The sequence below is a fragment of the Vipera ursinii genome, assembly GCF_947247035.1.
Source record: "Vipera ursinii genome assembly, chromosome: 4".
In the NCBI taxonomy this organism is placed as follows: Eukaryota; Metazoa; Chordata; class Lepidosauria; order Squamata; family Viperidae; genus Vipera; species Vipera ursinii.
Genome location: NC_139514.1, coordinates 883,117 through 910,592, shown reverse-complemented (window position 1 = coordinate 910,592; position 27,476 = coordinate 883,117). Strand labels below are relative to the sequence as shown.

The window sequence follows — 27,476 nt, the reverse complement described above, 5'->3', positions numbered from 1 at the left end:
ACCAGGCCTGGCACACAGGGGCACTTCCGGATGGGAAGGGAAACATCCAGGAATAAAAAGGTAGGCTTGTTAAAATAATTCTTTTCTTTCTTGCTAAAAAAAAAAAAAGATTTCTCCTTTCCATCCTACACGCAGCAGAAGCCGGCCTCGGCGGTGCTTCTCGAGCGCAGCGTCCGTCCGTCCGTCCCTCTGGGGTTGGGGCGCAGCCGACCCGAGGCCGGGGTCCTGAGAGGTAAGTGGTGGAGAACGCTTCTCCTGGGGCTCCAGAGGCGTCCTTGGCCGTGCGTCTCGGCCCCCCCGGCTCCCCAGGGGCGCTCTGGCTCTGGGGCAGGAAGCGGGGGGGGGGCTACTCCAGGCCCAGGATATAGTTAATCCCTTGCACCAGTCCAATGATGACCGGCTGCCAGGCCACCAGGTAGCGCAGCCAGTCCAGCAGCTGCCCGTACATCACGTGCGGCCTCTCCCAGCTGCCAGCCGGAGTTAAGGCCAAGGAAAGATAAAAGGGCCGGGGAGTCCCCGTGGGTTTCCCTCGGTCACTCGTGGCCGACTTTAGGGGCGGTCCCTTTCGAGGCCCTTGAGCCGGTGCTGTCCAAAGACATTTCCGCGGTCACGTGGCCAACCTTACGTACCACCAAAGGGGCACCTACTCATCTACTTGCACTTAACTTCTTTGGAAGTGCTAGCTTGGCAGGAGCTGAGGCAAGTAAGCGGGAGCTGGCCCCGCCACGCGGTGCTGGGACTCAAACCGCCAGAATGTAGACCTTCTCCGGCGTCTCTGAAGCCAGTTTACGCCTCTCTAAGGTGGGGCAAGCAATTTCTTTTGCCCGAGGAGCCACATGGGGAAGTGGGGCTGTTGTGAAGGGCTGAATCGACAGGGCTATGGACGTGATAGGCATGGATGTAAATTGAAAGGAAAAAAAAGCAGCCGGTTTCAAAATGAAAGCGATCTATGTAGGGTGGCCCAGGGACGGGAGGGGGTGTGTGTCAAAGACCCAGGTCTGGGTTAAGGGAAGCCAGGAGGCTAGGGTGGGGTCAACAGCCCAGCATGCCCTCCTCTGGGTCTAGGGCTCAAGGCCCCACATCGGGGCCAGAGCAATTAAACCTTCAACTTTGGTCATTTGTCCACCCCGGGTGAGAAAAGGGACCGCAGACCCCGGAAGGCCGTGAGAAAACGTGAGCGCATTCGGGCTCAGCCCTGCACGGAAGCTCTTTGCACGGAGATGCGTTCAGTGCCCCCCAAAGACAAGGGAGAAAATAAGGGTTGGGAGGCACACGGAGGGCATCTAGTCCAGCCCTCAGGGGTGTGTGTGTGTCTGTTATAATGGCGAGCGATGAAGGATACGGATTGCTGAACATCCGCTTGAGGTCCACCTTCTCCTTGCAGTACGGACAGGTCTGTTTCTTGCCCACAATGCACCAGCCCCGGATGCAGAACTCGTGAAAGCTGGAGGGCAGCCGGTCAAGGAGCAGGCGAGGCAGGCAGAGGCCGGACGTTGACGGGAAAAGAACACTGCAGCTCAGGGCTGAGCTGTGGGGGTCCCCGGGGGTCTCTGAGGGGGGGCAGTTTCCTTGCAGACGTTTCATGACCCAAGTAGGGAACGCCATCAGGGCTATCGTCCTTATCGTTAGCACTGACCACCCTCCCTAGCTGAGTCGTGAAACATCAGAGAGCACCCAGGAACCCACAGTCCTTCCTCCTCCTCCTCCTCCTCCTCCTCCTCCCTCCTAGCACTGACCACCCTCCCTAGCTGAGTCGTGAAACGTCTGCAAGGAAAGCGCCCGGCTCAGAGAGCACCCGGGACCCCCACGCTTAGTGAACGAAGGCTGGAGCCCCATCCAACATTCTCCCCATCTCTCTGGGGAGGCATCCTAACCGGGAGGGCCCATTTTAGCCAAAGCCAAACGCCGCCCTCCAGCTCAGGATCTCCGGGGTGTCTCTTTAGATGTGACCCCGGAGGAGGAGGAGGAGGAGGCCGAAGAGGCATCCTGGAAGTGAGCTGGGCTGGCTCCCAGGTGCCCGTGGGGGGTGACTGCTCTGCCGTGAGTCACAGGCTGTGCCTTCAGGGCCTGTGAGGGCAAAGGGCACTGGGGGTGGGGGTGGGGAGGAGAGGGCCCTGCCCTGGCCCCGAATGGCACGGGGGGGGCGCTTCCAGGGCAGGGAGGGGACCCTCGGCCTCCCCTCCCCTCCTCCCAAGCCCATCGCTTCACTGCACCCCTCACAGGTCAGGCTGGGGACTACAACTCCCATACTCTCCAGCCACCTGGGTGCTACAGGTCGGCCCAGGTGTGGAGCCCAAATTGGGGATGGCCAGCGTCTGCTTTCAAAGGCCCGGCCCAGAGTACGGGAAGGGGCACTGCAGGGAGTCCTCGACTTATAACATTTCTCTTAGTGACCATTCCGAGTCACAACAGCGCTGAAAAAGGTGACTTGGGACCGTTTTTGACACTTACGACCGTTGCAGCCTCCGTTGCAACCTGACCCAAATTCGGACGCTTGGCAACTGACGTGTTTATGACGGTCGCAGCCTCCTCCCGGTGGGTGTGTCACACGATCCCCTTTTGCGACCTTCTGACCAGCAAAGCCAATGGGGGAAGCCGGATTCACTTAACAAAGGGGTTACTCACTTAAGGACTGCAGTGATTCACTTAAGAACGGTGGGGCAAAACTCGTTGAACAAATGTTTCACTTAGCGACAGTTTGGGCTCAACTGTTGTCGTAACTTGAGTCCTACCTGGACTAACAACTGCCGTAATTCATGAACAGCTGTGGGAAGAAAGTCGTAAACTGGGGCAAAACTCACTCAATGACTGCCTTGCTTAGCGGCAGAGATTCTGGGCCCGACTCTGGCCATTAAGTAGAGCACCACCCGCCCTCTGGCTCCTCCTTGGGAACCGGGCTGTTTTCACGTTTTTCTTCCACCTGGGGTGGGGCGGGTGAGTCACCCTGCCTTTGACACACACACACACATACACAGGAGTCACCCCCTGCCCCGAGGTCAGAGGAAACCCCTGCGGGAGGGGGCTGAGTCACGGCCGTGGCTTCCCCTTCAGGCTGCGGGGTGGGTTCCCAGAAGGCTCAGCCGGGGAAGCACTGGGTCATGCCCCGGGGGCAGAGGGGAGGCCGTGTGTACGCACACACACACACATACACACACAGGCGTGCCTGCCCTGGAGGACCCACCGGGAGACTCTGAAGCAGCCCGCCCCACAGACAGGGGTCTCTCCGGCACGGCCCACTGGTGGCCACGCTCAGCCCCGAGCTGTGGGGCAGGAGCTCAGCCGTGGGGCTGCAGGCTGAACGGTCCAGGGTGGTTGTTAGATTAGTCAGTCAGTCTCTCTCTCTCTCTCACACACACACACACACAGTTTGGCTTCCCCCAGGGACTTTGCGCATCAGCAGGTCGCAAAAGTGCATCGCATGAGCCTCCCAGGGACACTGCGACTGAAGTAAGTACGAGTCAGTTGGCACAAACGCCTCAGTTTTGATCGCGTGACCGAGGGTGTGTGTGTGTGTGTGTGTGTGTGCTGTGAAAAACAGTCCGGAGTCGCTTTTTTCCAGCGCCTGCTGTAACTCTGAAAAGTCACTAAATGAGCCGAAGGTCACTAAAGGAGGACCGCCTGTAGTCCGGAGAGCGGACCGACTCTCTCCCTGCGGTCCGTGTGTGTGCGCACGCGCCGTGCATGGGGGAGGAGTGTGGGCAAACACAGCCACAGCCCGCGAGAGCTGCCCCTCCCCCCCGGAAGGATACACGTGGTTGCAGGAGAGCCGGTAGGTGTTCTCGATGATCCCCTCCTCGCTCACGTCCACGAAGATCTGCTGCCCGCAGACGGCGCAGACGCTGTCCGACAGGTGCTTGGTGGGCATGCCGGAGGCGCTGTAGAACTGCCCCGGGGGGGAGGGGGAGGGGGTTGATTTGCAAGAGGCCCTGGGGGAGCCAGCCCCCCCCCTCCCGGGGAAGCACCCCAATGCACGAGAGGGACTGCGGGTCCCATAAGCCACGGCTGAGAACCCTCCCTCAGCCCCTCCGAGGTGGTGGGCACAGAGGGTGCCCTGCCCCTCCGAGCCCCCCTCCCCCAAATCTCCAGGACGGGCTTTGGAGAAGGGGAAAGAGCCACAGCGCCACCCAGTGGCCAAAGTCCCTCTGCACTCCTCAGTTTCTCCAGCTTGGCCCCGGGTGGACTTCAACTCCCAGAATGCCCCAGCCAGTCCTTCTCTTCCTTCTCTTTTTCCTTGCTTCCATTTTTCCTTACTTTGGCAGGGCCAGGGCAGGGCCAGCGGGCGGAGGAGGGGAGCCGTGGCTGGGGGAAAGGCAGGCAGAGCAAAGGGGAGGGAGGGTCCCCAGGGGCAGGGAAGGCCAAGGCCCCTCCCCAGTGCTCCCTCCCCCTTGCAGGAGCTGCACCCCAGCCCAAAGACGCCCCCCCCTTTGAGGCTCTTACCCCGATGGTGGAGGCCATGTAATCCGCACACATTTCCGCAAAGTCGCGCTCCAGGACTCCGTAGTAGAGGCCGTAGAACAGGAGGGAGATCCCAAAATCCATGCCGTCTTCTGGTTTAATTCTGCCGGGGGGTGGGGGGAAGAGGGGCTTTAGGACCCTTTGGGCAGCTTTCAAGGCAGGGCTGTAGAGGCTTCGAACCCAGGACTCCGAGAAGCCCTGCCTTGGCCACAAGAATCTGTGGGGGTCTGTGGGGCTATGTGCTGATGAGGGTCAGGGGTCTTCTAGACAGCCCCCCCCAACTGTTCGTGGTGCAAATTATAATTATTAAATTAGTGCCAGCACGGATGAGTTTACCTAGTTTGGAAACGAGGCATCTAGGAAGAAAACCAGTAAGCGGAGAGAGCAGCGCTCTCCTCCTCCTCCTCCCTCATAGCACTGATGAGGCTATCTAGTTTGGTAATGAAACGTCTGCAAGAAACCCACCAGGCTCAGAGAGCACCAAGGACCCCCCTCCCGTCCTCCTCCTCCTCCACTCTGCAAACCACACTCCTCCTAGCTCTGATGATATTACCTAGTTTGGTAAGGAGACGTCTGCCAGAAAAAGCCCAAGCTCAGAAAAACCCCACACATTTGAAGTATGTGTGTGTGTGTGTGAGAGAGAAAGAAAGATGGATTTTTCTCACCTGAATAATAAATTAAGTCCAAAGAGTGTGAACATGACAGCCATGTAGCCCACGATGCCTGTGGCGTAGCTGATTTTGTATATTAGGAGAAACCACTTGTACACCAATCTAGTTGCAGGAAGGAAGAAAGAGAAGAGAGACGGAGGCCGCCATCAGGATGCGTTTCTGCTTCTGCCACCCTGGAGTGCTACAGCAGCGTGGGGAACCCGTGGCACGGGTGCCAGAGGCGGCACTCAGAGCCCTCCCGGTGGGCACCCGCGCCATGCCTTGGAGGTGGCAACGGTCCTTCTTCAACCAGCTGCCCCCCCAGGTGTCCCTCCCCACGAGCGACATTGAGGTGGCCACACCCACCCAATCTTCCACGACCACCACAGCCACGCCCACCCAGTGGGCCACGCCCACCCGGCACCCAGCGATACATAAGTGGGTTTTGGGTTGCAGTTTGGGCACCCGGTCTCCAAAAGGTTCGCCATCGCTGTTCTACAGCCAAAAAGGGCACCGTTATTTCGACGGCAGCTAAAGCTTTCCCCTTGGAAAGAAAGCCAGGGCACCACCCGCAAGTCAAGTGTATCCCGAAACAGCTCTATAAACGTCCCGTGAAAAGGGATACGCGCCATTTGCCCCTTGACAGCCAAAAAACAAACCAGGATCCCAACTGAAAACTGCCCCTTTTTCTTCCGTAGACACCGAAGTTACAGAACGGCATCAAAAACCAGCTGTAATCCCCAGTGTAAAGTTCAGGATCTTAAGTAAGTCTCCAAATCTGATGAAATAGATAAACCAACATTGTGGGTTTCCCTGGCGAGAGAGTTCCTCAAGCTGGGAACACAACAGGGGCCCGATTTTCCATTGGTAAGCAAGACAATCACGAGCGTCCCAATCAACTTTTTTCGCCCTGGTTAAAATGAATCACCTGGTCACTAAGGCACGATGGCTTCCCCGCTGGGGCTGTCAGAGGTCTGGCTGGGAAGGTCCCAAGCGGGATCACGTGCCCCCACGACAATGCACCGGTCATAAATTCACGCCAGTTGCCAAGCGCCCAAATTGGGGACGCTCCCACGACCCTGAGGAGGCTGTAACAATTTTGTACGAGCGAGGGCCGGCCGTAATTCCCTCTCTTCAGGGCTGTTGTAACTTTGAATGCTCGTAACTGGAGGACTAGCTCCATTATACCACGGGTAGGCAACCTCGGCTCTTTTATGACTCGTGGACTTCAACTCCCAGAATTCCTGAGCCAGCCACGCTGAGGGGAAAGGGAGAGTTTCCAAGCTGAGCCATGCTGGCTGAGGAATTTTGGGAGTTGAAGTCCACGAGTCACGAAGGGGCCAAAGTTTACCCTATGCTGGCTGAGGAATTCTGGGAGCTGAGGTCCAGCAGTTACGAAGGGGCCATAGATTCCATGCTGGCTGAGGAATTCTGGGAGTTGAAGTCCACCAGTCATGAAGGGACCATAGTTTCCCCCATGCTGGCTCAGGAATTCTGGGAGTTGAAGTCCACGAATCATAAAAGAGCCCAGGTTGCCTACCCCTGATTTAAACCCACAAGGCTCCAGTTGCTGAGATCCTGCAGTGTGGCCGTTTTTGTCCAACCGGCCACGCTTCCGATGGCCACGAGAGAGAGCAGCCACCGGACGGAAGAATGCGCCCCTCCCGTCTTTTCCAACACCAGCAGGAGTAAATTCCGCCCTTTTAGCCCTTTTGGAAACCGTGTCCACATTGTTCCATTAGCACATTTAACAATCGGAGGTAGTTCTCGACTTACAAAAATTCGTTTAGTGACCGTTCTAAGTTACCACGGCACTGAAAAGGGACTTATGACCGTTTTTCACAGCTACGACCACTGAAGCCTCCCCGGGGTCACAGGATCAAAATTCAGGCCCTGTGGTAACGGGTTCATGCTTACGACGGTCGCAGCGCCCCCGGGTCACGTGATCCCCTTTTTGTGACCTCTAACAAGCAGAGTCAAAGCGGAAGGCAGAGTCACTTATAACTTAACAACTGCAGTGATTCACTTAAGAACTGTGGCAAGGAAGGTCGTAAGATGGGGCAAAGTTCCCGTGACTGTCCCGATTAAGAACAGAAATTTTTGGCTCCACTGTGGCCATAAGCCGAGGACTGCCTGCATCCCATTAGCACGTTCAGCCTTCAGCAGTGAGCAAAGGAGGGTGATTGACTTAGCCCAGGCCCAAAGTGGAAGGGTCAGACGTCACCGGCCCTTTTGGGGGAGGACGCCGGCCTCACCGGCCTCCGAGGACACCTGCCCGCACCAAGGAGCCCCGCAGAGGAAAGCGCCCCCTGCAGGAGACGAGGGTCCTCCCGCTGGCTCACCTGGGGGTGGTCTGGACGAGGGGCTTCCGAGTTGCTCGGAAGGTGACGAAAGCCGTGATGGCTGAGAAGACGACCCAGATGCCCAGGAACCGCCACCAGTGCAGCTTCACTGTGAAGTAGAGGGGGACGACCCACATCTGGAAGAGGGTCACCATCTGCAACGAGAGGGGAGGGGGCTTGGGAGGGGGGGCAGCCCAAAATCCGCCCGGAGAGCTGCGTCTGGGCGGGAATCCCCGTCTGTGCGAACGCCATCCCCGGCTTCCCAGACGCCTTCAGACAACCCTGAAGGAATTCCAGCAAAGGAGCTGGAAATTTAACCCTTCCCAAGCAGCTGGCAAAGCATCACAGGCCAGCATCAAACCACCTTTCAGACTGGATGGGCCACTTATTATTTAGGCCAGGGGTTGATTCAGCAAGAGTCCAAATGAAAGCATTCTGGGCAGAGGGCACTCTGTGGGGTCCCCGGGGGTCTCTGACCTTGGTGCTTTCCTTGTAGGCCGGAGGAGGAGGAGGAGGAGGAGGAGGGAGGAGGAGGAGGAGGAGGAGGAGGAGGAGGAGGAGGAGGAGCTTGTGGGGTCCTTGTTGCTCTCTGAGCTTGTTTTCTTGCAGATGTTTCATGACCCAACTAGGGAACGTTATCAGTGCTAGAATGAAGTGGGGTTTGTTCTCTCTTTATATTCAGATAGCTTGCTTGCAGAGACACTCCCCCTCCCTTCTAGCACTGATGGTGTTCCCTAGTTGGGTCATGAAACGTCTGCAAGAAACCTAACAAGCTCAGAGAGCACCAAGGACCCCACAGTCCTTCCTTCCTTCCTTCCTTCCTTCCTTCCTTCCTTCCTTCCTTCCTTCCTTCCTTCCTTCCTTCCTTCCTCCCCCCCTCCTCCTCCTCACACATCCCTCCCTTCTAGCACTGATGAGGTTCCCTAGTTGGGCCATGAAACATCTGCAAGACAATCACCCAGCTCAGAGAGCACCAAGGACCCCACAGTCCTTTTCCTCCTTCCTCCACCTCCTCTTCCTCCCCCCCCCCCTTCTAGCCCTGATGAGGTTCCCTAGTTGGGCCATGAAACGTCTGCAGGAAAACCACCGGGCTGCCCGAGACCCCCAAGGGCCCCTCATTTCCCCCCCGAGCGACAGAGGTTCTCCTTGACTGGGAGCCCGAAGGAGCCGCCTTACGTTGTAGGAGCGAGGGTGCCTCTGTTTCCACTGCACCAGGAGCAGCTGGGCGACGACCAAGGTGGCAATCAAGATGAGCACCATCTCGGCGTGCATGGCCTCGTGGCCCCGGTGCTTGGCGTGCATCCGGGCGTGCTCGATCCTGAAAGGAGAGCCGGGCAGGTCAGCCTCTCGCACAGCTGTTCAGATACACTCTTTACATCTCGATTATATTGCCAACCAGAGAGAGACAGAGAGAGAGAGGACGAAAGAAAAAGGAAAAAAAAGGAAAGGAAAGGAAAGGAAAGGAAAGGAAAGGAAAGGAAAGGAAAGGAAAGGAAGAAAGAAAGAAAGAAAGAAAGAAAGAAAGAAAGAAAGAAAGAAAAAAAGAAAGAAAGAAAGAAAGAAAGAAAGAAAGAAAGGAAGGAAGGAAGGAAGGAAGAAAAAGAAAGAGAAAGAAAGAAAGAGAAAGAAAGAAAGAAAAAGAAAGAAAGAAAAAAGAAAGAAAGAAAGAAAGAAAAAGAAAGAAAGAAAGAAAGAAAGGAAGGAAGAAAGGAAGGAAGAAAAAGAAAGAAAGAGAGAAAGAAAGAGAGAAAGAAAGAAAAAGAAAGAAAGAAAAGAAAGAAAAGAAAGAAAGAAAGAAAGAAAGAAAGAAAGAAGGAAGGAAGGAAGACAGACAAAGGAAGGAAGGAAGGAAAGGAAGGAAGGAAGGAAGGAAGGAAGGAAGGAAGGAAGGAAGGAAGGAAGGAAGGAAGGCAGCTGGTTCCCTAAGGCTCTTTGGACCAAGATATGCTGACTTCCCATCTTCTCAAGCCGGCTGGGGAATTCTGGGAGTTGAAGTCCACCCCATCTTAAAGGGGCCATGGTTGGGACTAGAGCACCAGGTGTCACCTCTAGCTTAATTTTACCCGCATGTTTGTTCAGGGAAGCCCAGAGTCCGGTTATTATGAAAGGTGGCAAGAGGTCAAGACGTGGCACAACCTGGGCTGGGGCTGAGCACGGAAAGGGCCGGCCTGAGGAGATCCAGACCCACCCCCAGCCTCACCCATTGGGGGAGGGGGGCTCCCCTGGGGGATTTCGCCCCAGCCTCCGTGATCATCTAAAGCCGCCCTTTCTCAGCCGTGCCAACTTCTCATTGCAATCATAAACATCTTTAACCGCCCTGAGTCCTTTGGAAAGGGCGGTATATAAATCTAAATAAATTAAGTTAATTAAATCTTTACACGCAGAAGGGCGCCTGACGGAGCTCTCGCTCTCCACCTTGACTTTAACCTAGTTTAACGTGATGCAGAAAGGCAGGAAATGGTCTTGATGAAGACATGGTGGGTTCTTCTGCATCATCGTGGTTTTTCATCATGGTGGGTGCCGGCTTCCGGGAGGCTAAAGCTTGGTATTTTTTTGGGGGGGGGGGGACGGGGACATAAAATTGGAGTGTTATGGTCTTTCTGGGTTTTGGCACAGGATGGCCGTCATGGGAAAAGGGTCTGATTTTAAAGGAATAAAGAGACAAACGGGGAAAGCCAGTAGCACCCCTTCCCTGCCAGCTGTTGAGTCTGGATGGGGGGAGGGAGGGAGGGAGGGAGGAAGGAAGGAAGGCACTCTGGGAAGCAAACGACATTGGCCAATCTTCCTTGAGTCCAGAAAGCAGGGAGTGGAAGGCCCAAGAATCACAAGCTGAGTGGCCCCAGCACAGGGTGGGGGCACCCACAAGGCCATCTATCCAGCCCCGTGAGTAAACCTATCAGCTGGAGGTGGGCCTTGCACGATAAGGTCGCTCGCCTCCTGCTTCCCCACGGGTGGAAGCCGCCCAGCACAGAGGGGTGTCCTCAAGGCAGCCTTGCACTCACCTCCATCTCTCATCTGGGTCCAGGTGTGACAGGTCAATCTGCAGAGAACGAGAGAGGAGAGCGGCTGCAGCCAAGGGACGCCTCGGGCCGGGGGGGGGAGGTCCCGCGGCCTCAAGCAGAGGGGCTCTCCAAACCCCCTTTTGCGCCCACCGGCATCCAGAAGCGGAGAAGCGCTACAAACAACCAGGGATATATTCACACAATCAGATATGCCCAGAGCCGCCGTGGGGTGGCTTAATGGGGTGCTGTGGATCTTAGGAGAGCTGTGAAGGCCCCCACCCCTTTCTACCTGCAAGGTGGCCATCACAGCCACTCAGGACACGCTGTGGCTCTCCTCCGAGTCGAGTGCCGAGCAATCTTCAAACCCCTCGGAGAACTTCCCAAGGGCAGACATTCCACCCGCATTGTGACGTGGCACCGGCCAGCTCTCCTTCTGCCGAGCGCCACCGGACGTTTCTTTCTGCCCCCCTTGAGAGCACGTCCAGCGCAGGGCAAGTCAGGAGACCCTGGGAGGACCCCCCCCCTCCTCTCTCCTCTGAAGGCGGCCGGTCAGCGTTTCACTCCAAGGCCAACGCTGATGCTTACCGGCTTGGAAGAGGGTGAGGGCTGCCCCACAGGTGGGCGAGGGCAGCTGACAACTATCCTAGCACACATCTGGAACTGCTGAGCAGATGGCCAGCAGGCAGATGGCCAGGATGATGGACAGAATGACCTTTCCTGTCTCCAATATTGTGAAGGGCCAACGGTTAACCTCTGGAATAAATGGACTCCTTTTTAACACAACGACACCTTTTAGGAAACCTGTCAGGGCAGCCCACACGTTTCTCTGCCTTGAGGAGTGCGGGAGCAAAACGCTTCCTCCCCACCCCGCAATATGTGACTGCTAACAAAAACACACAAGTGTCACGTAGAGAGGTGTGACACAGGGGGAGGCTGGATTGAAAAGGGGGCAGTAAATTCTTTGGGGCAGAGAAGATAAGATTATGGGCAGAGGGGAATATTTTTATCTGTGGTGGAATTGTGGGAAGCCCTCGTGTCTCCAGGAGCATATAATTATTTCCCCCCCAGTTTGAACTGGGGTAACAAACTGAGTTCCGTGAATGCTCTCGCGGAGCTGGCTGGTTTTCTTGCAGACGTTTCATGACCCAACTAGATAACCTCATCAGTGCTAGAAGGGAGAGGGCTTTGTGGCGAGGAGAAGGTGGAGTTCTTGGTGCTCTCTGAACTTGGTGGTTTTCTTGTGGAAGTTTCATGATCCAACTAGATCAGGGGTAGGCAACCTGGGCTCTTTTATGACTGGTGGACTTCAACTCCCAGAATTACTGAGCCAGCATGGGGGAACTGCGGCCCCTTCGTGACTCGTGGACTTCAACTCCCAGAATTCCTGAGCCAGCATGGGGGAACTATGGCCCCTTCATGATTCGTGGACTTCAACTCCCAGAATTCCTGAGCCGGCATGGGGGAACTATGGCCCCTTCGTGACTCGTGGACTTCAACTCCCAGAATTCCTGAGCCGGCATGGGGGAACTATGGCCCCTTCATGATTTGTTGACTTCAACTCCCAGAATTCCTCAGCCAGCATGGGGGAACTTTGGCCCCTTCATGACTAGTGGACTTCAACTCCCAGAATTCCTCAGCCAGCATGGGGGAACTATGGCCCCTTCATGACTCGTGGACTTCAACTCCCAGAATTCCTGAGCCAGCATGAGGGAAATATGGCCCCTTCATGGCTCGTGGACTTCAACTCCCAGAATTCCTGAGCCAGCAGGGGTTGAACTATGGCCCCTTCATGACTCGTGGACTTCAACTCCCAGAATTCCTCAGCCAGCATGGGGGAACTATGGCCCCTTCATGACTCGTGGACTTCAACTCCCAGAATTCCTGAGCCAGCATGAGGGAAATATGGCCCCTTCATGGCTCGTGGACTTCAACTCCCAGAATTCCTGAGCCAGCAGGGGTTGAACTATGGTCCCTTCATGACTCGTGGACTTCAACTCCCAGAATTCCTCAGCCAGCATGGGGGAAATATGGCCCCTTCATGGCTCGTGGACTTCAACTCCCAGAATTCCTGAGCCGGCATGGGGGAACTATGGCCCCTTCATGATTCGTGGACTTCAACTCCCAGAATTCCTCAGCCAGCATGGCTCAGCTTGGAAACCTCTCCCTTTCCCCTCAGCGTGGCTGGCTCAGGAATTCTGGGAGTTGAAGTCCACGAGTCCTAAAAGAGCCCAGGCTGCCCACCCCTGAACTAGCTCACCTCCTCAGTGCTGGGGATGTTCCTTAGTTGGGTAATGAGACCTCTGCAGAAAACAACCAAGAGCAGGGGGCATCAAAGACCGCCCCCCAAATTCTCCTCCTCCTCCTCTCTCTGCAACCCCCCCCCCCCCGTTCTAGCACTGAGGATCTTCCCTAGCTGAGTAATGAAGTATCTGCAAGAAAACCACCCAGCTCAGAGAGCACCAAGCGCCTCAGAGAAGCCAGTTTGTTAACAGGTCTCCAGTTCAAACTGGGGGGAAAAAATCCTTGCAGAAATATCCTTGGCGGTGCAAGGCTTTCCCGGAGGAAAGGCACCACGAGCACCTGTGACCTCCAGCGTAACCTACTCAGAGATAAGCCCCACTACACTTGCTCAGTCCTTCCAAACAGCTGGTGAGGCACAGTGCAAAGGTTGTTGCCAGCACATGAAGAACCAGCGAGAACATCTTCCGTGCGGCGCGGAGTCACAAATCAAGCTTCAATCCCCATTTTGTTTTATTCACAAAAGCTAATCAACTCTTGTTTTGCCTGTGACCCAGTGAATCAAAACACCCTTTGCTATCACCGGAGGCTTTTAAGAAGGGATTGGACAGCCGTTTGTCTGAAATGGTAGAGGCTCTTCTGCTTGATCAAGGGGTTGGACTAGAGGACCTCCAAGGTCCCTCTTACAAGGGTGTCGTTCTATAATTCTACTAGAAAGAAACTGTTTTGCATCTCCAAGGGGACTGCAGTTGCTAAGTGAGGATTTCACCGGCACCCGCTAACACAGGGGTGTCAAGCTGCTGGCCCCGGGGGCCGGATGCGTCATGCCGAAACTGCACCCACCCCGTTGCTGGCAATGGATAAAAAGTCCCGATACGTTGCGACATGTCACGTGACCTTGCGAGCTTGACACCCCTGCGAGAAGCGCTAGTAAATGCAGGTGAGTCATCCTTTAGAAGATTGCAAAGGTGTGTAAAGCACACCTGAGCCATTGGCTGAGGAGGTTTTGGTTTCCTCTTCCTCCTCGAGATAGGATGAGGGGCCAGAAAGAGCCCTCACAATCATTGCCACACAACAACTGGCTTTCAACCTTTTCTCCACTTAACAGACCAAGAGTTTCCACAGGTGTTTGGAACCCAGAACATAGGGAGAAACTTCCTGACAGTGAGGACAATTAACCAGTGGAACAGCCTGCCACCAGAAGTTGTGGGTGCTCCATCCCTGGAGGCTTTTAAGAAGAGACTGGACAGCCACATGTCTGAGATGGTGAAGGTGGTCCTGCTTGAGCTGGGGGCTGGACTACAAGACCTCCAAGATTCTATTCCATTCCAGGGCTGGAAGGGACCCTGGAGGTCTTCTAGCCCAACCCCCTACTCAAAGCAGAAGACTGTACACCATTTCAAACAAGTGGCTGTCCAGTCTCTTCCTGAAAACCTCCAGCGATGGAGCACTCACAAATTCTGGAGAAAAGCTGTTCCACTGGTTAATTGTCCTCACTGTTAATTGTTCTCCTTAGTTCCGGGTTGCTTCTCTCCTTGGTCGGTTTCCATCCCTTGCTTCTTGTTCTTCAGGCGCTTTGGAGAATAAATCCTCCCTGTGACAGCCCTTCAAGTATTGGAAAATGCTATCATGGCTGGCTCAGGAATTCTGGGAGTTGAAATCCACAGGTCATAAAGTTGTCAGAGTTCACCCCTCTCCCCCCCTATAGCAGGACCCCTGTACTCCTATTATTATTTCACCCATCTAACCTCACCTTCCATCGCTTCCTTCCTCTCCCTAATTAGGCAAGAATTCAGGGGTAGGCAACCTTGGCTCTTCTGGTGGACTTCAACTCCCAGAATTCCTCAGCCAGCATGGGGGAACTTTGGCCCCTTCATCACTGGTGGACTTCAACTCCCAGAATTCCTGAGCCGGCATGGCTCAGCTAGGAAACCTCTCCCTTTCCCCTCAGCGTGGCTGGCTGAGGAATTCTGGGAGCTGAAGTCCACCAGTCATAAAAGAGTCAAGGTTGCCTAGCCCTGGGCAAGATGGGCAGATTGCAAGCTTAATAAACACATACATATATAATCAGTATAGCTAATTGTGCCTTACAACCCTGCAGCAAGCTGTCCTCGACTTAAAGCAGTTCATTTAGCAACTGTTCAAACTCACGACGTCACTGTGAAAGTGACCAACAACTGGTCCTCACGCTTATGACTGTCACAGCATCCATAAGTCATGCGTGCAAAATCTGGGCGCCTTGGCAAACGGCATGTATTTATGACAGCTGCAGCGGCCCAGAGTCATGCGACGACCGTTGGCCGTCTTCCAGGTCGCCTTCCGACAACCAAAGGAAGCAGGAGCTGCTTAACGACCGCCTCGCTTAGCAACGGAAATTCTAGTCTCGATCGTGGTCCTACGCCGAGGACCGCCTGTTTTTTGGAGGATTTGACTGGCTTCTTGGGACAGGTGAGACCACCGATATAACTTTCTGGGATGGCCTAGAACACTCTCGCGTGTTATGTTTTTATTATTTCATATTTTGCATCACTGCAAAACGTGACTCCTCAGAACCATTTTTCACACTTGTGACCACTGCAGCATCCCTGAGGCCACGCGATCAAAATTCAGAAGCCGGGCAACCGACTCATATTTATGACGGTTGCGGCATCCCGGAGTCACCTTTTGCCACCTTAGAACCGAATATCTTTACTGTCGCTGTGTAACTCACGACAAAATTAAGACCTTCCGACAAGCAAAGTCAATGGGGGAAGCCAGCTTCACTTAGCGACAGGGTAACTAACTTAACCGCTGCAGTGATTCACTTAACAACCGTAGAAGGGATAAAAGGAGGCAAAACTCTCGCTTAGCAATAGAAAGTCTGAGCTTAATTGTGGTCGTACGTCAAAGAGCATGGCCGATACACACACACACACACACACACACACACACACAAACACAAGACCTGCTCAATGTCCATCATCCCCACTGCCTCTTTTAAACCAGCGGGGTTTAAACGTCACCCTCCATCAACGCTCCAGGGCAAAGTTTCAAATTTTTTAAATTTAGGGTTCAATTTATGCCCCGACAGGTGATTCTCGGCGGCCGGAGAAGGGAGAAGGGAGAAGTCAGGCGGGAGGAGCATCTTTCCCCGGTTGAACTCCTGCCTGAGTCGCAGCTCCAGGTCAGGCTGGGAAATGAATCCACACCTGGGAGCGAAGGAAGGGCCGCCGACGGACGGGATCGCGCGGTGAGCATCATAGCATCACAGCGTTTCTCAAGCTGGACCCCGCATGGGCAGGGACGGCGGGACTCCCCGCCACGAGAGCCCGGCTAAGTCCCCATTCGGACCCGCCATCAGGGAGGACGACTCGCTCAAGAGACCCCCCCCAAGGGGTTTTTTCCAGGGGTGCTTGGTCCTAGATACCGGGGGGCGGGGTCTCCTCCGGAGAAAGCCACCCGGAGCGGCTCGTTTGCTGGCTCGGGTAGACTCTCCCTGGCGCTGGAGGCTCTAGGCAAGCTGGCAGGCGGCCGGGCTGGGCGGGAGGCCCGCCTTGCAGGGCTGTTGGGGAAGGGGACCGGCCCTCTTTCCCGCCTCCCCGGCCGAGCCCCGCCGGCCACTCACCTCCTCGGCGCCGGGCTCCAGCGGCGCCCCCACCACCTCCACTTCCACCACCGCCATCTTGCCCCCGCCTCGCCGCCAGCTCGCTTCCGCCGACGTCCGCCAATCACCGCCCTCGGCTCCCGCTCGGCCAATGGCGGCCTTCGGAGGCGGCGGCGGAGGGCGGGCGGCGGCCAGGGAGCGTCGAGCAAGTGCCGCATTCCCCTTCGGACGGAACCATTGCGAAGGCCCGGGGGAGGCGGGTCCGCGGAGCGGGCTCTGAGGGGCGCTTCCCGCAAAAGACGCCGCGGCTCGGAGGATGAGGGCTCCGAAGGGAGCGGCGGCTTTCGACGCCGCTTCCAGGGAAGAGGTATTGGGAGACGCTCCCCGGGCCGAGTGGAGAGAACTACGCCTCCCGGCATTCCCCGCGGCCTCGGCCGGGGCTGATCTATTGGCGGACGGGTCCGGCTGGAGGCCGATGACGTCAGAGGGCGAGCGGAGCGTCGGCCTATCCGGAGCGGGGGGGGAGGGGTCAGGTCGGGGTTGGCGGGAAAAGCGAAGCCGCGGCCGGGGGCGATGGGCGTTGTAGTCCGATGGCGCCGTTGAAGATCCGCTGCGTGGTCTCGTTCTCCTCGCAGGTGACGCGGCCTCCGGTCCGGGGGCCCTCCGGGGCGGGGAGGCCTCGGGCGAGCGGCTCGGTCGTCGGGATGCGGCCGAGCCCGACACGCGTCTGCTCCGAGGAGCATGGGAGCCTCGTAGCGCTGAACGGGAATCCCCCCGGCCGCCCTTTAGGGGGAAATCGGGGGGGGGGGGAAGGGGGGCTCCTCGCCCTTTTCTTGGGGCCGGCGGCTGAATGAATGGCCGCAAGTCGAGGACTGCCTGTAATGAAGAGTTCATGGGCTTTGTAGTTCAGGTAGTCCTCGACCTACGACCGCAACTGAGCCCCAAATCTCTTGTTGCTCAGCGAGACTGTTGTTAAGTGAAGCTTGCCCTCCTTTACGACCTGTCTTGCCAGAGTTGCTAAGCGAACCACTGCAGTTGTTAAACGAACCTGGCTTCCCCACTGACTTTGCTCAGGGATCTACAGACTTGGCCCTCTGATGACCGGTGGACTCCAACTCCCAGAAGCCCACCAGTCACGAAAGGGCCAAGTTTGAAGACCCCTGATCTTTGCTTGGCAAATGGGCGCAAAAGGGGATCACGTGACCCAGCAACCATCATAACTACGAGTCAGTTGCCGAGCAAGTTGGATCACGTGACCGTGGGGATGCTGCGATGGTCATAGGGCCGAAAAGAGGTCATAACTCGCTTTTTTCCCCAGTGCTGTTGTAACTTTGAACGGTCACTAAACGAGCTGCTGTAAATTGAGGACTCCCTGCGTGGTTAATCTTGCTAACTAACATGGCTGTTTTGCATTTCAATTGGATTTATTTTTCTCTTAAAATGAGGTTATGGGTTTGTCAAAGCACTGCACAGGGGGATGTAGACAACTCTTCCTCCTACGTGCATCGCTTGATGAGCTTCTGACATTCCTAAACGGAAAAGATCAGAACTGATTTTGCTCCCCAGGGTCAAGAGAGGACGTGGGATGTCCGCAGTTTGTCTTCTGATGGGAGAAAGCTCGTTAGCACTAATTGGTACCTGGCTTGTCTCTTGGTGAACGTCAAATGACCTTAGGACTTTATTCCCACGTCAACACCTTAAATTTTATGCCCCTCTTTCATCAGACCTCAGTTAAATGGAGACACGTGTAATTTGTTCGTCTTGCCTGTAGCTGGTTTGCTATGCAAAACGGGCTGTTTTCATCCTGTCCGATCAACTCCACCATTTTCTTTGACGTGAGAACTATAGAAGGGAATGTAAGCTAGGGATTTTAAGTGGGAGTGAATCCTTTTTAATTAGAACGTTCTGAATAAATTGCGGTTAAATGATCTTCCTGCCTCGGAGCCTTATTGGAGCCTGGGCCCTATTCGACTAAGACAGGAATAGGCAACCTTGGCCTTTTATGACTGGTGGACTTCAACTCCCAGAATTCCTCAGCCAGCCATGCTGAGGGAAAAGGGAGAGGTTTCCAAGCTGAGCCATGCTGGCTGAGGAATTCTGGGAGTTGAAGTCCACGAGTCATAAAAGAGCCAAGGTTGCCTCCCCCTGGACTAAGAGGTCCCTTGCACCTGACATCTCTTGAGTATCGACATTAAACCTTAATTAAATGCTTTCCTCTGATTCCCCCTTTTTTGGGCCAGGACCCGAAATATCCCGTGGAGAACCTCTTCCTGGAAGAGAGGGCTCAGCCCTGGCTCTGTTGCCCCCTGGACCGCAGCCGGCAGCTGAGGGCCGAGTTGCAGCTGGAGCAGGCCGGTTGCATTGGCTACATCGATGTAGGTAGGCGGGCGGGGGGGGGGGTCTGAAATGCTTGGGGGGGGCAGTAAAAGGTTTGTGTTCCAGAGCATGGAGCGAGAGATACCAGCTAAGAATCGGGCCCACTTTATTTTATCTATTTGTAAAATTTATTGGCTTGCCCATCTTATAATCTTAAAACCAAACTATATGAAAAGCTAAAAGAGGTAAATGAAAAGCTGTGAGGACCCAGTTCGTAGTGATTCAGACTCGCCTATACGGCTGGTCCTTGACTTGCAACAGTTCATTTAGTGACCATTCAAAGTTACAACGGGCAGTGAGAAAGGTGAGTTATGACCGTTTTTCACACGGCGGTTGCAGCATCCCTGCGATCGCGTGATCAAAACTCAGACGCTCGGCAAGCTGGTTCGTGTTTATGACGGTCGCAGCATCCCGGGGTGGTGGTAGGGGTCACGGCGATCTCCTTTTGTGACCTGACAAGCAAAGTCAAGCCAGATTCACTTAACGACTGTGTGACTAACCTAACAACTGCAGTGATTCACTTAACAACCGTGGCAAGAAAAGTCATAAAATGGGACAAAATTTATTTAACAACCATCTCACTTAGCAACAGAAATTTGGGACTCAATTGTGGTCGTATGTTGAGGGCTACTTGTATTGTCAAGAGGTTTTGAGCCTTTGCCTAAGAAGTGGAACTACAGGTGGTCCTCATTTAATGACCGTTTCAAGTTGTGATGGCACAGAGCGAGGGGACTTACGGCCAGTCCTTGGATGTTCGGGCTATCCCAGCTCCTCTGCGGTCACGTGATCTGGCACTTGGGAACGGGCCTGCAGCATCCCATAATTGCCATTTTCGCCTCTCCCTGTCAGCTTACCACGAGAAAAGTCAATGGTGGGCAAGGAGGGAAGGTCACAGGCTGCTCCAAAAATTGCTGGCACCCTCCTCCAGCTGCTGACTGTCCCTCAACCGCCTGGGCCTCACTTAGTGCCCTGCGATCCTCTGAGTGACGGCAACGGGGATCGCTGTCATTAAGCTGCAAGCTCCTGCGACATCACACAACTGCAGGGCTCAACGATAGGAATCCCAGTCCTCGTTGCCATCATCAGCTCAGGGGTACAACGGAGCCCAACATTTCTTCCGTTAAGTGAGACCTTTGTTAAGTGAGGTTTGCCCCACCTCACAACCTTTATTGCCGCCGTTAAGTGAATCACTGCAGTTGTTAAGTTAGTAACACAGGTGGTTAAGTGAATCTGGATTCCCCCGTTGGCTTTGCTTGCCGGAAGGTTGCCAAAGGGGATCACATGACCTCGGGGCACAGCAGCGGTCGTAAGTGTGAACCCGTTGCCAAGTCTCTGAATGTTGGTCACCCGATTGTGGGGAGGTCATAAGTGTGAAAAATCGCTTTTTTCAATGCCATTGAAAGTAAGGGAACTGTTGCAAGGTGAGGAGCGTCTGTAAATGAGCGGGCTGAGAGTGGCCTGCTTGCCTGCGTGCCGTAACTGGGGCCCAGCGGAAGCGGGGGGGGGGCTTCCCCTGGAGAGTAAGGGGCTGTCCTGTCTTGGCTCCGCAGGGAACTCGGGCTCGGCTTTCCTCCAGATTGAGGTGGGCCGCTCCTCCTGGCCCCCGGGTCGGGAATACCTCACCCTGCTGCCCACCTCCGCCTTGATGCTGCCGGCGGATGCCAGGCTGGACCAGAACCGCTCTGGGGTCCGGATGTTTAAAGAAGGTAAAGGAGAGGTGGGGGGGCTGGACTCGAAGACCTCCGAGGCCCCTTCCGGCCCACGTTTTGGAGCTGGGCTTGCGAGAGTCGGCTTTGTTGTGTCACGCAGGGGACCTGCTGGCTTCGGCTCTGGCGGAGAAGTGGGACCGGGTGCGGGTCACCTGCAGCCAGCCCTTCAACAGGCACGCCCAGTTTGGCCTCTCCTTCCTCCGCATCCGCACCCCGCAGGATACGGAGGGGAGTCTGGGGGAGCCGGAAACCCCCTCCCCTTGCCAGGTACGGCTTCGCCTGGGTTTGGCGGTTTTCCTATTTAGCGGCCGTTCAAAGTTGCAACGGCTCTGAACAAGAGGGACTTATGACCCTTGGACTTCAACTCCCAGCATTCCTGAGCCAGCCACGCTGAGGGGAAAGGGAGAGGTTTCCAAGGTGAGCCATGCTGGCTGAGGAATTCTGGGAATTGAAGTCCACGAGTCATGAAGGGGCCAAGGTTGCCTACCCCTGACATACATGTCTTGCTTAGCAACAGAAATGTTGGATTGAATTGTTGTAATCCGAGGACTATTGCCCATTAATGAATAATGAACAAGGATGTTCAGTCCTCGTTCTCTGCCTTCCTCCCCAAGGCCTGCCACCTCCGCCGAATAAATTCCTTCCTCTGTATCCCTCTTAGGCTTCTCCGGGGTCTTCCCCCAAGCCAGGGGTCTCCAGGGGAGCCTTTGGCGGGAGCCTTTCTCCGGCAGGACCAATGTAAGTACCCAGCTTTGCCCTGCGCAGCTCTGGCTCCTTGGCGGTCATTTATTTATTTGAAACATTAATAACATTAAAACTATAACGCCCACCTGATGAAGACGTGAAAAGCAGCCAAGGCCTGGCACCCATCGGTTCTCACGGGCATCTTGTCTGCCACGGAGGGGGTGAAACTGTCCCTTCGGCAGCGCCCTGAAATCCTGGCACTTCCCCCGCCGGGTGTGGATAAGAACCGGCCCAACGTTCACCCGGGATCCTCTGCTTTTCTCCCTCCAGGTCCGGCACCCCAGAGGAGACGCTGCTGAAGAACCAGCTGCAGCGGCTGGATTCGACCCTCCTCGGCAAAGGGCTGGGACCGTCTGGCCTGAGTCGCCCAGCCCGGCTAGTCCTGAAGGCCGCGGCCTCTGCCCGCAAGCGAGCCCCTCCCCTGCCCGCTGGGTGCTCACCGCCTGCCGCGGGGGCCAGAGAGGCTAGCCGGGCACCGGGTGAGCGCCAGGAGGGAGAGGGGCTCTGGGCCGTCCCCAGAGGGCGGGGGGGGGCCCTCGCGGGCTTCGCGGTCCCTTCATCCCAAGAGGCGGATTAGACTGGACCCGGAGGGGCTGCCAGGAAAGGTTATGGTGGGGGCCAGTTTGGCCTAGTCCAGGGGTCCCCAACCCCCGGTCCGTGGACAGACCCAGTCCGTGGCATGCCAGCCACCGGTCCGCAGAAGCAAGCAAAGCCCCATCCGCAGGATGCAGCAGCACACAAAGCCACACACCCTCCGGTCCGTGGAATAACCTCTCTCCGTGGAACCGGTCCCCGGTGACGTCCAAAAGGCTGGGGGGGGGGCTCTGCCCTGGCCTAGAAGCCAGGAGACGGTGCGTTTGAGTCCCGCCTTAGGCACCAAAGCCGGCCGGGTGACTTTGGCACCGATAGAATATTTGTGCAGGTAGTCCCCGACTTATGGCTACAATTGAGCCCCCAAATTTCCATTGCCCAGCATCTGGATTTTTATCCCGTGACCGCGGGGGATGCTGCAACGGTTTAACGATCCTAAGTCACTTTTTTCAGTGGCGGCGTAACTTTGAAGGGTCACTAAATGTCCGAGGGCTACTACGGGGCTGAACTGTGGGGTCCTTGGTGCCCTCTGAGCTGGGCGGTTTCCTTGCAGGCCTTTCATGACCCAACTAGGCAACGTCATCGGTGCACTGATATTACCTAGTTTGGTAATGAAATGTCTGCAAAAAACCCGCCCAGCTCACCAGGGACCCCACCCTTAAAACCCTCCCTTCAGCCACCTCTGCTGACTGCGTGGCCCTCACCGTCCCCTCTTCCAGGGCGGGTTTTCGTGCCTCGCCCCGCCCAGGTTTTCCAAGGTCACCTAAGGCCAGTCAGGTGCTGTGACCTCCGTCGGCCACGAGCTTTCTAGCTCTCCGACACCTTTAGAAAGTCGGTGTGGTGGCCCCACCCATCCTTATTGGCTCTGGGCAGCTCGTATATTAGAAAGCGAAACTACACACACACACACACACACATATATATTCGTAGATTTTCACGGGTACAGGTATGTAGGTCTTGGCGTATTCGGGTTTTTTCCCGTGTAAGATTGAGGGTGTCTTGGCGACGTTTCGACGAGGTCCCACTCGTCATCTTCAGGCTGGTGTCTTCGGCTTCGTGCTTGTGCGAGCAAAGCGTGATCGGAGCTGCCGTCTCTCTATAAATATAGGTGGGGTTGTGTGGGGTGCTGGCTTTGTTGCTGTAAGTGGGTTGGTTGGCTGTGTTGTTGCATCTTGATTGGTTGATGGCGTTATCGTTTGCGGATTAGTCGGCTGTTTTGTAACATCCTGTGCGGCTGAGGTGTTGGCTGTGTGTCCATTGGTCTTTTGTGTTGTAACGACCTGGATAATGGGATGTGTGATGACATCCTGAGCTGTAGTGTAGTGATATCCTGAGTTCTGTGTTGCATGCACACACACACACACATATACACAACATATTTTTTTAAGAAAAAACAAACCTGCAAACCAGAAGTCTAAAAACGAAAAGGGCTCGGAGAAAAACATCCTGGCGGCCGCTGCCTCCGCCGTAAGCGTGGCTGGCCTCCAATTAAGAGCTGAGCTGAGCCCGGCGGGACCCAGGAATCTCCCTGCGGATCACTTTTTCCGTCCAGGGATCTTGCAAATCACCCCGGGCTCCACCGGCTGGTTGCTCTTTAACCGGCAAGCCGTTCCCGGGGGGATTTATGTTGCCGGCGTCTTCTCTCCTTCAGGGTCCCAAGAGCAGCCGCAGGCCAGGAAGGGCGGCGTGAAAGCAAGGAGAAGAGCCGGGGCGCAGCGCAGCGCCAGGAGGAGGTGAGGAGGGGCAGCCTGGCCCGGTTTGCTCTCTGGTAGGCCTGCTGGGGAGCGCTCCCTGTAGGCCTCGACTTACGACCACGTCGAGGCCGGGTTTTCCACGGCTAATCCAGGCGGCCGTGGAGCGAATCCCGCCGGATTTTCCGCCCTGGTTGTAAAACGGAATCGCTACGGTTGTTAAATGAATCGCATGGTCATTAAGCAAATCAGTCTCCCCCCTTCCCCCATTGACTTTGCTTATCAGAAATGGGGAGGGGGGAGGACTTTGCATTTGATTGGAATTCTGCCTTTAAGGGGGGAAAAATCCACCTTGAGGGGAGAGAGAGGCCGGCGGAGAAGAGACCGGGGTGGGGGGGGGGAACCCCATTGCTAAAGCAAGACAGTTGTTAAGAACATTTTGCTCTGCTTTACGACCTTTCTTGCCACAGCTGCTAAGTGAATCGCTGCAGCTAAGTTAGCAACAGGGTCGTTAAGTGAATCCGGGCTCCCCCATTGACTTTGCTGGTCGGAACGTTGCAAAAGGGGATCACATCACACACACACACACACACACACGGGACGCTGCGGCCGTCATAAATACGAGCCAGTTCCCAAGCATCTGAATTTTGAACATGTGACCGTGGGGAGGCTGCAACGGTCGTAACTATGAAAACGGTCGTAAGCCACGTTTGTCGGCGCCGTGGTAACTTTGACCCGTCCCTAAGCAAAGGGTCGCGTGCCGAGGACCGCCTGCAAAAGGGTTTTCTCTTCAGACCTAGGAACGGCCCTCGGAGGGACCGGGGAGCCCGCAGCCAGCGAGGAAAGCCGCCAGTCTGGGAAAGTGACGAAGAGGAAGAAGTGGGCGGAGGAGGAGGAGGAGGCACGTTGGGCACCTGCCCAATCTGTGCAGGTGAGCCAAACCAGGAAGTGGGAAACCCTGCAGGTGGGGAGGGCAGAGGAGACACCTGTGTGCAGACCACACCAAAGAGATTTCTGCAGGGCTCTGTGTGTGTGTATGTGTGTGTGTGTATTGTGTGTGTGTGTTTCTGCCCCCTAGCCCACCCACTTCTGTAATGCCAGGGTCAGCAGAGATTGTTAACATCCTGAAAGTATTTTTAAAGTACCTGTCCAGGGGTGTATACCTCACGTTTTACACAGAGGAGTAAAAGGAAAGTAACCCAAGCTCTGGAATAGGCCTGGGGGTGTTCTTCCCTAAATCCCCCCCTCCCCTGGGAAGATGGCCATTTGCAGAATTGCTTTGCACATGCGCGCACACACAGACACACACACACACAGGCTTTCTGCACTCACCGCAAATGTGCAGGCTGGGGAGAGGGGACCCCTTCTGCCTCTCTGCTTTGGGGGTTACAGGGTGGTCCACTTGCTCCTTTTTCTCAATGCCGGACGCTCTAAAGGTGGGTGGACCCCCCCCCACTCCCAGAATTCCACGCTGGCCGGGGAATTCTGGGAGTGGAGCTCCACCCATCTTTAGAGGGGCCGAGGTCGAGAAAGGCTTTAAAGCAGGGCTCTTGAAACCTGCCCCTTTGATGACTTGTGGACTCCAACTCCCAGAATGCCTCAGCCAGCGTTGAGAGTTGAAGTCCACAAGTCATCAGAGGGCCACGTTTGAAGCGCCCCCCCCTTTAAGGGTCAGCTGTTGTTTCTTTGCCCTTTGGTGCTTTGCATGATTGGGAGACCTGGGTTGCTGCAGGTCTGACTGCAAGGGAGGGAGGGAGGGAGGAAGGATAACAGTTGGAAGGGACCTTGGAGGTCATCTAGTCCAACCCCCTGCTCAGGCAGGGAACCCTAATACACCTTTTCAGGAAAAAAAGGGCTGTCCAAAAACTTCCAGCGTTGGAGCATTCACAGCTTCTGGAATTCATTCCGGGAGGAAAGGAGTCGGTTAACCCTTTCTTTGCCTTCTCCCCCCACAGGTCGTTTTCCTGCCGAGCTCTTGGCCGTCCACGCCTCCGCCTGCGGAGAAGCGAGGGCCCCTTCGCCTCCCGGGCGGGGGTCCTGGGTGGAGTGCCCCATCTGCCGGGACCCCTTTCCCGCCTCCGAGGTGGAGGCTCACGCCAGCCGCTGTGGGGAAGACTACCCATGATCCTCAGCCCCAGCTCGCCTGCGAAGAGAGCCGGGTGTGTCCTTTGCACCCAAGGCTTCCTGGCTTCTCCTGTTCAGACGTGAGAGGAGGGGCTGGGAGACACCCCCCCTCCAGGCCTCGGGAGAGGAGAGCCGCCAGAGGGCACGGCGCTTGGAGAGGGCAATTCCAGATTGGGGGCATCCGGGATGCTAAAGCCGGACTCCCTGACCCACATATCCACAGCCATTTGCCTGTGACGGGGACACACACACACACCCCGCCAAGCAGATTGTGGTGACTAAGGGGCGTGTGTGTGTCCGCAACCTGGCCGTGGGATTCCCTGGAACTTTTCAAACTTTTTAAGGCCCGAGAGTTTGCTTCTCGGTTCTTTTCACAGCAGGGAGAAGAGGCGGTGCTTTGGCCCGAGAGCCTGTGGGCTTCTGGGGGGGCGGGTGGAGAGGAAGAACCGGCGTGGGGGGGGCTGTAACCCAGCTCAGAGGATGGACTGGCATGGAGACCCCTGGAAGGAGAGCGGGGGGGGGGGGGCTCGAGGCTGCTGAGCTGATAGGTTGAAATACAGACTCCAAACTCTTGTTATAAGCTTCCTCTTCTCGCTTTCTGGATCAACAACGTTGTTTACTCCGCGGCTGGGAGGAGCGCCTGGCCTGCTCTCCTGGGGCGCCGTTTGTCTCTCGGCGCATCCTTTGCCCTCTCGATCCGCAGCCGGAAGACCCGGGAAGGCAGGTGGGGATGCGGGGCCCACCGTGCAGCCTCCCCGCATTCTGGGCGGCTCGGCTGGTGCCGTGGGCAGAGCTGGTGAACAGGAGACGCTTGCCAGGTCTCTGCCCCCACTGCCTCGTGGTCCTGCCTGGAAGTGGACCGAGGCACGAAGGGAAATGTCAAGGGCCTCCTTGACAGCGGCACAGCGGTGCCGCCCCACCCTGCTAGGTTTGTTGCAGGATACCAGAATCGGAAGGGACCTGGGAGGTCTTCTAGTCTTGCCCCCTGCTCAGGCAGGAAACCCAGGGGTGGGCAACCTTGCCTCTTTTGTGACTCGTGGGCTTCCAACTCCCAGAATTCCTGAGTCAGCATAACTCTCCTTTCCCCTCAACATAGCTGACTCAGGGATTCTGGGAGTTGGAAGTCCACGAGTCACAAAAGAGCCAAGGTTCCCCACCCCTGGACTATACCGTTCCAGGGCTGTCCAGTCTCTCCAGTGTTGGAGCATTCACGGCTTCTGGAGGCAAGGAGTTCCCCTGGTTAATTGTTCTAACAGGACGTTAAGTGCTGAGAAGGCCAAAGAAAGAAGAGAAGGACTAGGGGTGTCGTCATGCTATTCCCCAAAGCGCCTGAATGGAAACTCATCAAGGAGAGAAGCAACCTGGAACTAAGGAGAAACTTCCTGACCGTGAAGACCATTAACCAGGGGAACTGCCCGCCTGCAGAAGTTGTGGGTGCTCCATCCCTGGAGGCTTTCAAGAAAAGACTGGACAGCCGTTTGTCCGGAATAGCATAGGGTTTCCTGCTTGGGCAAGGGGCTGGACTAGAAGACCTTACAAGGCACCTTCCAACTCTATGAATTGTATCATTGCCCTCAAGCCACTCAACTGGCCTTCATGCTAAGGCAGGACTAGAACTCGCCGTCTCCTGCTTCCCAGGCCAGCACCTTGACCCCTGGCACCAACAGGCAAACTAATGGGCGGGTAACACGGCCTGGCCTTGCCTCTTCCAAGCCCTCCCAGGCGGTCATCTGAGCTTGCGGCTCAGAAGGAGGGCTGCAGCGGTCCAGGAGGGGGAGACCACCAGGCCCCCCCAGAACTCGGGAAATTCCAAAGGCTGGGGCAAACCAGATTCACTTAACAACCGTGTGATTAACCAGTAATTCACTTAACTGTGGCAAGCAAGGTCAAAATGGGACCAAACTCACTAAACGGTCTCACTTAGCAGCGGAAATTTTGGGCTCAAATGTGGTCGTAAGTTGAGGACCACCT

At 55.8% G+C, this 27,476-nt stretch overlaps 1 protein-coding gene and 2 long non-coding RNA genes across 6 annotated transcripts; 2 read left to right on the top strand and 1 right to left on the bottom strand.

Annotated features, from left to right (window-relative positions):
* Positions 1-126: 126 nt before the first annotated feature.
* RNF121 (ring finger protein 121) lies at positions 127-16,373 on the bottom strand. 4 transcript variants are annotated; one of them, XR_014492412.1, is made up of 10 exons: positions 10,739-11,007; positions 10,450-10,622; positions 8,624-8,765; positions 7,448-7,602; positions 5,121-5,228; positions 4,438-4,558; positions 3,750-3,883; positions 1,343-1,444; positions 621-850; positions 413-536 (listed from the first exon to the last, which is right to left on the bottom strand). XR_014492412.1 is itself a non-coding variant. In XM_083361783.1 (9 exons), exons 1-9 carry the CDS (start codon positions 16,346-16,348, stop codon positions 347-349), a joined length of 978 nt encoding a protein of 325 aa, XP_083217909.1. In that variant the 5' UTR covers positions 16,349-16,373; the 3' UTR covers positions 127-346. The 4 variants fall into 4 exon arrangements, 3 of the variants coding, with proteins under 3 accessions (XP_083217909.1, XP_083217907.1, XP_083217908.1); XM_083361783.1 differs by lacking the exons at positions 621-850; positions 10,739-11,007 and adding an exon at positions 16,292-16,373 and having other exon boundaries at positions 127-467; positions 10,450-10,487; XM_083361781.1 differs by lacking the exon at positions 621-850 and having other exon boundaries at positions 127-467.
* Positions 16,374-18,625: 2,252 nt separating this feature from the next.
* On the top strand, positions 18,626-21,507 carry LOC310639579. The gene is made up of 3 exons (XR_014492348.1): positions 18,626-18,645; positions 21,017-21,093; positions 21,370-21,507. It is a non-coding gene; the product is annotated as an uncharacterized lncRNA (long non-coding RNA).
* A 1,126-nt stretch (positions 21,508-22,633) lies between these two features.
* Positions 22,634-25,880, top strand: LOC310639567. Its single transcript, XR_014492346.1, has 4 exons — positions 22,634-22,798; positions 23,342-23,423; positions 24,176-24,312; positions 25,337-25,880. It is a non-coding gene; the product is annotated as an uncharacterized lncRNA (long non-coding RNA).
* The last annotated feature ends 1,596 nt before the right edge of the window (positions 25,881-27,476 follow it).

Excerpts from the sequence above, each read along its gene's own strand:
- RNF121 (XM_083361781.1), bottom strand. Across the intron at positions 8,766-10,449 it reads GACCCAGATGAGAGATGGAG|GATCGAGCACGCCCGGATGC; the intron begins GTGAGTGCAAGG and ends CTCTCCTTTCAG. Across the intron at positions 5,229-7,447 it reads CTCGTCCAGACCACCCCCAG|ATTGGTGTACAAGTGGTTTC; the intron begins GTGAGCCAGCGG and ends TCCTGCAACTAG.